At 37.9% G+C, this 13,969-nt stretch overlaps 1 protein-coding gene across 1 annotated transcript; it reads left to right on the top strand.

Moving 5' to 3' along the window:
* Positions 1-1,681: 1,681 nt before the first annotated feature.
* On the top strand, positions 1,682-12,987 carry slc6a1b (solute carrier family 6 member 1b). The gene is made up of 15 exons (XM_061220728.1): positions 1,682-2,037; positions 3,264-3,661; positions 3,963-4,094; positions 4,451-4,551; positions 4,758-4,867; positions 5,010-5,142; positions 5,660-5,794; positions 5,889-5,992; positions 6,354-6,478; positions 6,615-6,727; positions 7,187-7,318; positions 8,553-8,655; positions 9,377-9,477; positions 10,415-10,582; positions 10,945-12,987. Exons 2-15 carry the CDS (start codon positions 3,424-3,426, stop codon positions 11,050-11,052), a joined length of 1,803 nt encoding a protein of 600 aa, XP_061076712.1. The 5' UTR covers positions 1,682-2,037; positions 3,264-3,423; the 3' UTR covers positions 11,053-12,987.
* Positions 12,988-13,969: the final 982 nt, after the last annotated feature.

The following is a 13,969-nucleotide window of genomic DNA, read 5'->3' as shown; positions in this document are numbered from 1 at the left end:
ATCTGCCAGTATTTAAGCCTGTCTTCAATGGATCCCTGCTATGAAAACTTTTACTTTATCATCCCCTTGGCCTGTTACCCACAAACACTGAAAATCTAATTACTACACCCTGTGATGAGAGAGAGGAGGGAGATAAAAAATTGAGAGAGAGAGAGAGAGAGAGAGAGGGGGGGGGGGAGAGAGAGCAGGAGGGCGAGAGAGAGAGAAGAGAGAGAGAGAGAGAGAGAGAGAGAGAGAGAGAGAGAGAGAGAGAGAGAGAGAACAAAACTAATCAAATTTCAAAAAGGTTCATGGTGATAGATTGACTATTTATTATATATTTTCGTGAATCAGCAAAGCTCGTATTAGTTGGACGGAAGTTTATATAATCTGAAATGCACGCGCACAATTAGGAATATTTACCTCTGATATATGAAACCTTTGCAAATCGAGGTTTTAGAGAGAAACCGGAATTGAAGCATTAGACACCATTTTTCGTCAGCATTGTGGTATTTCCCACCACGTGGTCAATAATCGTGATTCGTATTCACATTTTGGAGATGTTCTAGCTCTGACACACAACATTGAAAAAGAAAATTCGAACATTTCGGGGGATTTTGGCTGCTCACCCTTAGCATCGCTGTTCATTTTCTCTCACAACAAACCCCAGTGTACTTACCCGTGCAGTTTAATCCCTTGGTGAGAGACTATTAATTTATCTCAATATGTGAGTTAAATTCTGCATTAAGTCTGTTCATTTAAGTTCTTTCACAAGGGCATTTTATTTCTGGAGACAGCAAGCATAAGAAGATTATAAGAACAGTTTTCAATTTATCTCACACCCCCAGACTCCACTTATTGACGGGTTTCCTTATCACATTTTGCCAGAAACCGGGGGGCGGGGGGTTTGCGGGGTTGTCATCATCGTCAGAATCTGGCAGTTTGGAATTGTTGATTTTATGTCACAGTTTGCGGTTTTCTCACCAAAATTCATTTCTGTTGTTTCGTTTGTTTTATCGCCCTTGGTTTTTAGAAACTGAATTGATGGGAGGTTGGGGGTTGGTTAGGAGAAGGGGTAAGAGGGGGAGTGGAGGGGTGAGTTGTTTCTTTAAGCAACGGGGGGTGGGGTGGCCGGGAAAGGGATAGATGTATCCCGGTTACCAAATTTTCAATTCTGTGCCGCACTGGAAAATGTAAAAAATAAAAAAATAAAAAAACGACGGAAAAATATCAAAACAGCTAAAGAGGATGTTGTAAATGTTCTCTCCAAAGCTTTGCGTTCCCCAGACTGCTCGACGCATTTTGGGGTATAAAAGCAAGTTATTCCCGCTCTCTCTTTCTGTGTGTGTGTGTGTGTGTGTGTGTGTGTGTGTGTGAATACACTCTATACAAAAACCCATCGATTTCCACGAATTTCTGTTCTTCAAGTAGTATTGCGTGTAAATCCACAGCACTGAACTCGAGGGAGCTTCGCATTTACTTTCCTATACGAACGAGGGGGTTGGGGTTAGTGGGGTAACTTTATGATCTTCGAACAGTCAGGCTTAATAAAATGTTAAGTCATATTACATAACGTATCATCTGACTGTGAGTAGCCACTATCAATCGCAGAAAAAAGAATGCCAAATAGGTAAAAAACACAAACCATATAAAAGCCTTGAGACAAGAAGATGCTCCAGTCTCAAACCCGCTGCGATCTCAGTGGTGGAAATGTTGTACACGGGGAGGGTCGACATTCAGATGACATTGACGCTATGTAGATGAGAGCGGGGATTTGTGCTACATGTAACGTCTCTGGTTGTTGACGTTAGACGGTGGCACAAGGCAAAGCTGCTCATTTCTCGTGTTGTTTCCCCCCTCCTTCAGCACCACACTTTTCTGGACAGCACCACGCAACGAGGCATTTGCCTGCCTTTTCCCCCAGGATAGCAGTTTTGTTCCATTTTTTTAATGGAAATAACTTTCTTTTGTTTGTTCCGGTAAAATTGCAAGTGCGTAACTTCAAGAGGAATCTACAGATGCTTCCATCTGCACATTCTGGCAGGCATAACAGTTTTTGTAAGTAGAACCTTTTTGATAGAAGGAAGCAAACATATCACTGCTACTAACTGTAATGTAAGGGATAACTTATAAGTACGAATATTTTACAGCACCGATAACCATGGACCTTGTATGGATAACAGCATAGTTACCGTAGTCGTAGTAACTGTCGAGTGCGCTGCGTACCGAGGGCTGCTATTAGACATGATTCTCTGTGTGGAATAGGTTGTTGGATTGGGTAAATCGAGGTTCTCGATATGAAATATGAAATACCCCTGAGTATTCGTATATGCATTCGCTTCTACGACGCAATTTTCTTTCATTCGTTTAACATGACAAGATACATTTGTGCAAGGGGAAGGAATAGAACACCCGGACGCGTAAAGCTTTGCGCTCACGGCATCTTTTTGTTTTTGAGACTGTTTCGGTGTTTTCACTGAATGGTGTCAGTTCTCGTGAAAAAAAATCCATGAAAAGATGACCTTAAAGGATTTTCATGTCCATCAGTAACAGGATACGTTTAAAGAAATGCAATGATTAAAGTAAACCCGAACTGAATCGCACCGTTCCCAATGTATCCAAGCGGACACCGTGTGCGTCATGCGATTACCTCACAAAACAGACTTAAAGTTTGCTGATAAATAACTCATTTTAATTGGACATGTGCAGAATGTGAGATGTAAAGTGGACATTCAAAAAATATACCCATTCAACGATTTAACATGCAATTTCGTTATACTTTATCACCTAAATCAACGCAGCTCACATAATTAATGGGAATAGCAAGTAAAGCATATTTTGTCTTCATTTATGACGAAAATGACTATTCTAGATAAAAATGATTTAAAGTGGTATTATGCATTAAATCTGCATTACGCTGTGGTCATAGAAAATTTGCAAATCTATGTGCGTGTAATTAACATTGGTCAAAAACCGATGAAAAAAAAATCCATAATCCGACAGCGTTAAAACAAACATAATTTCAGATTTTATTTTCAGTGACCTTTCATAAGAGAAAATATTTCATATGAAATAATTTTATTAAATGAACGGATGAACGATTGTCGAGTGATTGAATAACTTTGTAAGTACATGTTTTAGGTTCTAAATGTGAATCCCAAGTACAATTTGATAACGTTAAATGTGTTTAATTTGGCAATGCTTAAGTTTGGCGATGCTTCAGTTCTCCTATTCAGTCAAATCCAAAATCGGTCTTGATAAATTACTTTGGTTTTGTGTTGCAGGTTAACGTCATTCCTAACCGGAAAATTATATCCGCTCCCACCATTTTTACCCCCAAAATTTGGTCCCAAGCTTGGGTAAAGAACCGCGAAGCTGCTGTCTACGTGGACTGGTGCTGAAATCTCCCGTCCGCCTGCCAGGACCTCTGCGAAACCCAGAGACATGGCGACAAATGGAACAAAAGCTTCGGATGGACATGTTTTGACAGAACTGAACGAAGCGCCTACTACCAATGACAAACCCAAAACCTTGGTTGTGAAAGTGCAGAAGAAGAAAAAGGAAATTCCTGACAGAGAAACGTGGGGAGGAAAATTTGACTTTCTTCTGTCATGTGTTGGCTACGCAATTGGACTGGGAAATGTGTGGAGATTTCCTTACCTTTGTGGGAAAAACGGTGGAGGTAAAGACGAATGGTTGGCTTTTTCAATTTCTATAAACAAAAGGAGTTTCAAAAGTCTCTTCAGTCCGTAAAATTGTACATGACCAGAATTTAAATTTGTCTCAATGGCAGAAGTGTGTCCTAGGGTTTTTTTTCTTCGAATTTGCGTGTGAATGTGCGCACGCAGAAATGGTGAATTTTAAGTTTAATTCCAAATGTTGTTTATCGCTGGATTACTCTAAATGTTCATGTTGCTTGTGTGAGAATGATTTTTTTACAATATATTTTTAAATCTTTTTTTCACTTCTTAATTTCTGTCCAGGGGCGTTCTTGATTCCCTATTTTTTGACCCTCATATTTGCGGGAGTTCCCTTGTTTCTGCTCGAATGTTCCCTCGGTCAATACACATCGATTGGTGGTCTTGGAGTCTGGAAACTCGCACCAATGTTCAAAGGTATTCATTCCAAGCTATTTTGGCTACAACATATCATCACCGCCAGCTTTGACGGTCTGTTTCATGTCCCTTACTTAATCGCCTTAGTTCCAGTTAATGTTGGCTACTTTGTTTAGGACAAGCCAGTGGGTATCTTCATCGTAAAGGTTTTAACTGATAAGAGTCAAATCTGTTAAGCCTAATTATTCGCTACTAAAAATGCATTGATTGTGATTTTTTCTGTAATAGTTCATAGGTATTTATAATTTATTGACATTTTGCATAGCTGTCGTTTTAATTCTGTAATTCTGTAACATCCATTAATTCCCTTGACTATAATTTCCATATACTTACATACAATAATTTGCGTACCTCAGGTGTTGGCCTGGCTGCTGCAGTCCTTTCATTCTGGCTTAACATCTACTACATTGTAATAATTTCTTGGGCCATCTATTACCTGTACAACTCCTTTACCACAGTAAGTATGACATTTCACCAGTGTTTTTTTATAATGACATATGGGTTACCATATACTGTATGTGAGATGAGAAAGGGTGAAAACATGGTACTTTAAAAAGGCAAAAATGTAACAGTGTTGCCTCACAAGCTCATGGGGAGACAACCACAACCATGCACAGGAAATATTGGATGACACAACAATTCATTATCCTCTCTGTCTTGCAGGATCTTCCATGGAAATCTTGTAACAATGATTGGAATACAGATAAATGCTATACAAACTACTCCATTGTAAATACAACCAATCTCACCAGTGCAGTTGTGGAATTCTGGGAGTAAGATATTTATTTATTTTTTCCTGTGTTGAAAAAAATATACCACACACTTGAAAACAATGACTTTGCCTTCAAGTAATGTATAAATAAGTGCGATTCATAATTGCACAGGTGAATAATTCTTGTTCATTCGATCTCATAGACGCAACATGCACCAGATGACTGATGGTCTGGAAAAGCCAGGCCAGATCCGATTGCCACTAGCAATAACACTGGCCATTGCATGGGTCCTGGTCTACTTCTGTATCTGGAAAGGTGTTAGTTGGACCGGAAAGGTAAGTTTTATGGAGAAATGTAAGACCAAATAAAGATTTCCTCGCACAAGTTTAGATGTTACAAGGTGTTACAAAAATGTTTGTAACACCTTTTACCATGATTATTCTCACAGCACAAAAAATATGAAAAAGATTTTTGAGTATCAGCAATGTTGTGTTCATCCAGATATCGAATTACCCTTCAAAATCTATTTAATGTGATACTACCTTTCACCATTATTTGATATAAAAAAATCTATTGGCCTATTTGTACTTAGTGGGATATTGTTTCTGATTGACATTTCTGCATTTTAATGTTGCCTAGAGAGCTGCAGTTACATGGCCCTATCCCACATCAATTGAGTAATTACACTCCTCTGATTAAATTCCATTCCTGAAAATAGCCTATCAGTTCTAATTTGGTATTAAAATATATTCAATAACAGTGCTCAAGTGACAATTTAACAGCAAGTGAAGCCAATGAACGCATTTTCTTTATGTGGTTTAAATGCTTACTTTTCATGCATTTCATTTTTAGGTTGTTTACTTCTCAGCCACATACCCCTATTTTATGCTTTTTATTTTGTTCATCCGTGGAGTAACCCTTCCTGGAGCCACAGACGGAATACTGTTTTACGTCACTCCTGAATTCAGCAAACTTAAAGAATCAGAGGTATAGTTTACATAAACCTACACAATTCCTAAACAAGAAATACACTTGAAACAAAACATATTATTTTTTTACTTTATCACTTTCTATGTATCAGGTCTGGCTGGATGCAGCAACACAGATCTTCTTCTCCTATGGTTTGGGTCTTGGGTCACTGATTGCACTTGGGAGCTACAACTCTTTCAATAACAATGTTTACAGGTATGCAAGGGTCAAACCATCTGAACTGTGTTCTTGAGGTAGCCATCTTTTTGCTTTATTTTACTCAAGTCTGTTCTTCCATAAGATTAGGACGCGAAGGCAATCAGACATGTTGTAGTACTCTCCCTCTCTTTCTCTCTCCCATTGGCTCATTAGTACAACATATAGACATATGGGTGAATATAAATGTTGAATTCCAAAGGTGAGAGTAAATGCCAGTTGAGGGCTACACATTATCTCCACTGCATAATGCACGCTATGGATTATCTATCCCTATTATAGAGGTTAGCAAGGAAACGGATATAAATAACTAATCAATATGAGTTTTAAGATAAGCAATGCCTGCTGTACTCTTCCACAGAGACTCCATCATTGTGTGCTGCATCAACTCCTTCACCAGCATGTTCGCTGGCTTCGTCATCTTCTCCATCGTGGGCTTCATGGCCCACGTGACCAAGAGGCCCATCGCTGATGTGGCAGCCTCAGGTCATTTACCCCAGCACAAAACCCTATATGAACTGAACAGAAATGCGCACCTCACATTCGCTGAACCCAACAATCAATGACAAATGAGCGATAATGATGAGTGACAGATGTAACAGTCAGTGTTTTTTCCGTTCAGGCCCAGGATTGGCTTTCTTGGCCTACCCCGAGGCTGTGACACAGCTGCCCATATCTCCGCTCTGGGCTATTCTCTTCTTCTCCATGCTACTGATGCTGGGGATCGACAGTCAGGTAACCTCCACCCCTCACACCATATCACATCACATCCCCTCTTTATTTCATCCAGCTATGCATGATATACCAGGAAAATGATGCTGCGCTGTTTGTAGTAAATAATAATAAAAATAATCAAAGCAATAATTGGCCATTTATTAATTTAACCTCACCTGAATGGTATTTTAAATTATACGTTTGATGATGTATTGTAGGGTCTTTTGACAGAAACAATGATTGTACAAACTTCAACATGATCAACGTGTTCTCCCATTTTGTTTCGGCTTGTCTAAATCATATCATCCAAAAACAAGCCCTGAAAAAGATCAGAAATATGACAAATGTACATACACACAAACGCGATCACAAGCTCCAATTTATAAAATGTGATACTGTATTTCAGGCCCTGAGCCGTGAAGGCTCAGATTGCCCGACTGCAGCGTTATGTTTCTAATGTCCCTGCGTTCTGGCTTGCAGTTCTGCACCGTGGAAGGGTTCATCACTGCGTTAGTGGACGAGTTTCCCCAACTGCTCAGGGGGAGGCGAGAGCTCTTCATCGCTGGCGTCTGTTTTGTGTCATATATAATCGGTCTGTCCAACATCACACAGGTATATGCCTTCGTTTTCTTTTTGGTTTCGTTCCTGGCTAACCTCGATATTAGCATAGTGCATAGTATTTGCAGTACGTACTGAATGCAGTAAAACAGCCGGGTTCAATCAACATTTGTGTTTAACTTTTACTTACAAATAAATGTGTGTTTTTTTAAAATAATGTGAACATCATTTTTTGACATTAATTCTGGTGATTGCTAGTACAGCAGCATTAAAGATCATCAACCAACATTAAGAAAAAAGAGAATGAATCTTTTGCATTTACCTGAGAGTTAAAGACTAACTGAATCCAGGCGGATAATTGATGGCACATGTGTATACTCCCATCATGCTCTGACATCTATGACGCTGCAACAAGGCTTACTGAACAAACGTCAGAAGAGACGCCTGAAACAGTATCCAGTACATCCCTCTACTAATCTGTGCTTCTGAGCCCTCTGATATGCACCACTGGCTGCAGTGCACAGCTACTCCCCAGTAAGGCTGGCAGCTGGCATTCACTATTTAACTGCACATATATTCTCTCTATATGTTCAGGTTCACATGTCCTGATTATAATGGCAGATAAATATATTTTAGGATCATCGACTGCATTGCTTTCCTAAATGTCAGCGACTTTTATTCAAGCACTTTTAAGTAGACTTACTATCTCTGAAGGGCGAAGAAGAACGGGGGAAGGCTACAGCACGAGCGTCTGGGCTCTTTTAACGTGGAATGGAAGCGCTCAGAAGATTGGGTTGACGTAGGCACTGACGCAGCTTTCAGAAATGAGCACAGCCCACTCAGGCCACGGGTTTTCACCAAATCGACGTCCTGTGGAAAGCGATTTCTGATATTTAGCATATTATTGAAAAGGCCATAGTGGAAGGTAGCATGAAGTGCCACCAGCTGTGCGTTATGTGACCACGGAGAATCAAGCAGACGCAAAGCTGCTACCAGGCAATGCCTCAGAGAATATTGCCCAGCGCGGTGGCACCGGTTTCTGCATGCTTCACAATTCGTGTGCAGTGCATGGCATTGTTTATGTTGCTAGCAGATGCCCCCTATTCAGGATGGTTTAAAATTCATACAGTTTGAAATCTCAGGGATTCGATAACCCATTTACAGGGCAGGATTGTTACTGTATCAATCCAGGTTAAGTACTCTATGTCCCCATGACCCCTCCATTAATACATTTTGACTGTGTTTGACCCATCTCAGTAATATAATCTGATTCCTGTCTTGTCACCAGGGAGGGATCTACGTGTTCAAACTCTTTGACTACTACTCGGCTAGTGGAATGTGCTTGCTTTTCCTTGTGTTCTTCGAGTGCACCTCCATATCATGGTTCTACGGTACGCCTCGCTGCTAATGGATCCTCAATCATTATCTGCATAATCCATAGAACAGTTATTATCCACTCCTACAGATTAAATCAGAAAAAAATGAACACATTATCATTACAAATGCATCAAATGTACATGGAGATGTCAACGCATATTTATGTTCTGTATGCTATGGGAGACAATACAGGGATATGTGAGGAAGCAGAATTACTGTAATTCCTATGTAGTTTGGAGATGCAGATCACAGACTGCTTTCAAATGTGCAGGGATAATAATAATAATAATAATAATAATAATAATAATAATAATAATAATAATAATTCCTCTTATTAGTATGACGTTTGATAATGGTCCGTTTTTACAAATACAGTATATTCTAATACAAAACCAAATCTTAACTGAACCTTTAACTTGTATCCATGCAAACAAATTCCAGAGTTCTATACAGAGCCATTGTTACATAATGCGACAATGGGATTTTCTGTATGATACTCTGCTGTTATGTACACAGCCCAAATATACTAAAATATCGAAAATATTCTGAACATAAATATGAATTATTGGTATTGCTTAATGGTAATGTGAGTGAGGGTCAGTTGTGGAAAACCTGAAGCTTGAGGGTAGCTGATGTGTGTCACACTTGGCTTATCAATGGAAAATTACAGAGGACCAGGTGCTTTTACATTGGCAATGAAGGCATCGTGTTTTTTTGTTTGTTTTCTCCTGGCAGGTGTGAACAAGTTTTATGACAACATCCAGGAAATGATTGGATACAAGCCCTGTCTGTGGTGGAAACTGTGTTGGGTTGTCTTCACTCCTCTAATTGTTGCTGTGAGTACTGTATATTAGTATGTAGAATATAATCTCTCCCCAGTCTCTCTTTCACTCACTGTGTTTTATGTGATTTATTTGCTTTCACATTGACATCACACTTCACTGAAGTCAATGTGACTGGTAATTCAATGCATTGATCAAAGTAAAAGTCATGCACATGCCTTAGCCTTTTTGATGCTGTTGGAGAGTTAGAATTATGAGGTTCCGTGTAATTCTGTTCAAGTTGTTTTCTTAAGTAGCCATATAACAACATTGCCTAGAAAAAAACTACCTATTAGTCACACTGTTCAGTCACACTGATCATTTGCTTTTGTTAGATTTAAATCTCGATGATGGATTTAGCAAAAATAGTTCATTAAAATCTGCTTACTGTATCTGTTGAAGCTGAAAATGTTGGTAACTGGCCATAGTTTGTTAGCACAAAAGTACTTACAAAATATATACTAATATCTGTAATATTCATGATAAATTTGTGCTTTTTAATACACAAAATGAATTTTGAAAAACTAGACATTTTAACTCATTTAACTCATTGAATTTTCAAAATTGAAAATGGAACTGATCCCAACCCTGGCCTACAATCCTGAACAGTTAAATAGCTAGCACAGCTAATAGTAATAATACATCTTCCTTGAGAACCCATGGGCTACATGCTAGGCCAGTGTTCTGAAAGCAGACAAGCTCCCAGTGTGATTCAGGTCAGTACAACATGGTAACTAGGTCAGTACACTCTTACTGTCAGAATAGGATTACAAATTTGGCAAAGGAAGTTTCCATTTTGACGGTGTGTAGGCTCTCAATAAGTAAAAATTATTAATTACGCTGTTTGTAATGTGTGTATTTTAAACTTGTTCACGACCAGGAGACTATTTAACAATGCTTTCCGATCCCAACACCATGTATGTGTGGTAACACAAAGCTTTCTTTGCCTTAGGGTGTGTTCCTGTTCAGTGCAATTCAAATGGTTCCCCTAACCTTGAACAACTACGTGTTCCCAAAATGGGGGCAAGGAGTGGGCTGGTGCATGGCTTTGTCCTCTATGCTCCTCATTCCTGGGTACATGGTTTACATGTTCCTCACACTAAAGGGCTCCTACAAAGAGGTAAACATGATCATAATAAAGCCACTAAGCACAGTCAGATTGTTACCTATTAACTGTGAGCGAGGCATGGCATTGGATGTTGATTAGAGAGCTCTGAATAGTTTAGTAGCCTTGCTTTTGTTGATGTTTTATTTAATTGACCACTTCACGCTAAGCCTGCGGTCATTAGAGGATGAATACAAGGAAAGCCACATGCGGAACGATTTAAAGCTCTGCACTTGTGTTTCTTTTCTGTAAGTAGTGTAGTTAGTGTCTGACTGAGTCTTAGACTGCAATCTGTCTCCAAATATTGAAATTTGTGAAGGATGATAACAGGAATAGACAGCAATTGAACCGCCTGCACTTTGTGCCTGTTTCTCCAGCGTCTTCGGATAATGATTCAGCCAGCAGCAGTTGTCAAAGCCCAGGAGAACGGACCAGAGCAGCAGACTGAGAATCCCAACCCTGCCAATGAGGAGGCTTACATCTAAACCCTGTTTCATAGGCCAACTTTCATGCAGAAATTGTAATCATGGTTGAACATGACCAAGGACTTCCATGTCTAATATATAATCACCTACCTCCAGGGGCAAAATGTGACCAACCTGATTACAATTGTTTGAGTTTTATTTTTCATTTGGAAAAAAAAAGACAAACTACCCAGCAATGTCCTAGTGATAGTTTGTATTTCATATGCAAAATGTTAGTCTTTCTAAAATGTTGAATTATAACCACAAAACCACTGTAATTTGAAATATAATTTGAATTTGGAGGCCCAATGTGATTCAAAACTACTGTGCTAACTTTTCAAATATTTACATGTAATTAAACTATTAAAATATTATTGTGAAAATAATAGAATAGATTAAGTTTGATTGTATTTTAAAGAAATACAGAAAGATGAATTTCATGTATTAAAGCAAGTTAATGCAATGCGAAAATTGCATAATGGAATTGAATAATTTTGATCATGATCATTACGGGAATGTGCAACAGGCAAGGCCAAATTTCATTGTGATGTTTTGTAGCCAGACTATCACACTATTTCAAGATACTGCAGTTTGCATTGCAAACAATTTGTTGTTTTTTCCATTCATTCCTGGGTGACCAAGCACAAGGCCAGTGTGAATTTGAAATTATAGGAGCCCTTGGGGTGATAATGTACCTGTCACAAAACCAGATTAACATCAAGAGAGACTGTTACAATTTTATGTTTGTTTTCTAAGAAAGAAAAAAACTTTGTATGTAATTGAATTTTTTTTAAAGAATTTTTTTAGTAAGTTTTCTATGTAAAAGTTAGTGAGAAGGACCAAAATCATACTCATATGAAAGCATTTAGCTATGCTGTGCAGCATTCCGGATCTGACCAGATTAATTTTAGCGGCTCACCACGTCACTGCGAAGCACAGGGTACAAAGTCTTATCACAAAAGCAACATTCGAGCAGTGACAATCCACAGTATATACATACAGTATAATCCTGCTTATTTCATTAGAGTGCCACTCCTCAGGAACAATGGTGGAAGTGACCAAAATTTCTCCAGAAACTAATAGAGTTGAGAGCTGTGAAGGCCTTCAGCCAGTAACCAATCAAATTAGTTTAAGCCATAGTCTCGTCTGTATGACTGTGCAGGTTTCCAATACTTCAGCTTAAGCTAGAAATACCTTAGATGAACCAGCAAACTTTGTGAACAATGACAGGCCAATTAAACTAAAACTATATTTTGATTTTTAATTTTTATAGAAAGCATATTAATAATGGAGTTGTTTGGCAATAAATATAGATATATAGATGAATATATACGTAGGCCTATATGAGAGAGTTAACGGTTTTTCGTTTTTCCCTGTTTATTTACTTCACCAGTTAAAAGCACAAAGCTTTAATTCCAACTATTGCCATTGTATTTAAATAAGGAAAATGTTAGTTTGCTTCTATGGCAGCTACAAGTGACAGGGATCTGGTTACAGTAGTCATTTTTCTCTGCAAAGATATATAACTAAAATGTGCAATGAATAAGCGTTCCGTGAATTTTGTATAAAGTTACCATACTGCAGTTTTCTCTCTTAAACGATGTTGTAAAACTGTACTGTGTAAAACATGTAACTGTGAATGTCCGTATGACCTTTGAAGTTTATGTCTAAATGTTGAAAAAATCTTATATTATTTGCTGTTTTCTGCAATAATATGTTGATCTCAGAAACTTAAGCACATATCTTTCTGAAATGTAAAAAATTAATAACAATAATAATAATAGATACTATGTCTAGTTAAAAAATATTGTTTTGTATATTTCTAACTGTTTCATGGGCCTAATGTACAATATTATATGTAAAAAATATAATAAATGTCTCTAGATGGTGTTATATGAAAAAAGCATGATTGCCATATATGTTATCTGAAAAAATAAATAAAGAATTATAGATTAAGCTGCTTACTGTTTGTTGGGATGGCATGAAACTACATTATCATCTTTTAAGGTGAATTGGCCTTGATGTAACCAATTTAATGGTGTTGTCCTCATGAATTATGCTTTTATGCTGCCTTTCTGGCATGAAAGACAATGTAATAGGCAGCATAATAGGCACTGAACATATATATCAGTGATCATGAAAAAGTTAAAAATTACAGTACAGAAGTTTTAAATGTTAGAGTCACAATTAATTAAACTAAACTGCGTAATAGTTTCAGGATGACATGCCATCTAATTTTGTCAAGTTAAAATCATCATGAGTATAATGTTCACAGCTATGAAACAGGTTACTTCCTTCATACAGGGTTGAGTTCTGAACCAATCGAATGTGTCAACTTTGCCAAATTGACCAAAAGTGCCCCTCATGTTGTTTTTAAAATGTACTGATCATTACCCAAGCTAAGAGAACTAGTAGTGCATTGCAAGAAGTAAGAAAGGACTGCCTTTCTTGTACCAGTACAAAATGTGCAGTACTAGTAAGGAGTTATATTTGTAATATATTTATTTTAGTAATAAAAATGTAGCTTTGCATGGCAGTTTGTTTGTTCATTATTAGTAGGTCCATCCTTAATTACAATGACCATTTTCTGTAATAATGCAGCATGGTTGTATACTACATTTAAAGAGGAAAACACAATTAACAAAGTGAACCGTGTTGAGGGTCTGTGGTTAATATCAATATGTTTTTCTTTCCATAATACATACACTCAGTGACCACTATATTAGGTAGACCTGTACACCAGTTTGTTAATGCAGCCAATCATGTGGAAGCAACTAAAATCATAAAAGCATGCAGACATGATCAATAGGTTCAACTGTTTTTCAGACCAAATGGGGAAGAAATGTAACGAATGATTATTATTGCGGAATGATTATTGGTGCCAGACAGGGTGGTTTGAGTATCTCCAAAACTCCTGATCTCCTTGGATTTACACACA

The sequence above is a fragment of the Conger conger genome, chromosome 14, assembly GCF_963514075.1.
Source record: "Conger conger chromosome 14, fConCon1.1, whole genome shotgun sequence".
Taxonomy (NCBI): Eukaryota; Metazoa; Chordata; class Actinopteri; order Anguilliformes; family Congridae; genus Conger; species Conger conger.
This window is presented reverse-complemented; position numbering and strand designations above follow the sequence as displayed.

Bases quoted from the DNA above. Each gene is read 5' to 3' on its own strand.
- slc6a1b (XM_061220728.1), top strand. From the start codon at position 3,424: ATGGCGACAAATGGAACAAAAGCTTCGGATGGACATGTTTTGACAGAA. The intron at 4,552-4,757 runs GTAAGTATGACA...TCTGTCTTGCAG, and splicing joins TGTACAACTCCTTTACCACA to GATCTTCCATGGAAATCTTG. The intron at 10,583-10,944 runs GTAAACATGATC...CTGTTTCTCCAG, and splicing joins TAAAGGGCTCCTACAAAGAG to CGTCTTCGGATAATGATTCA.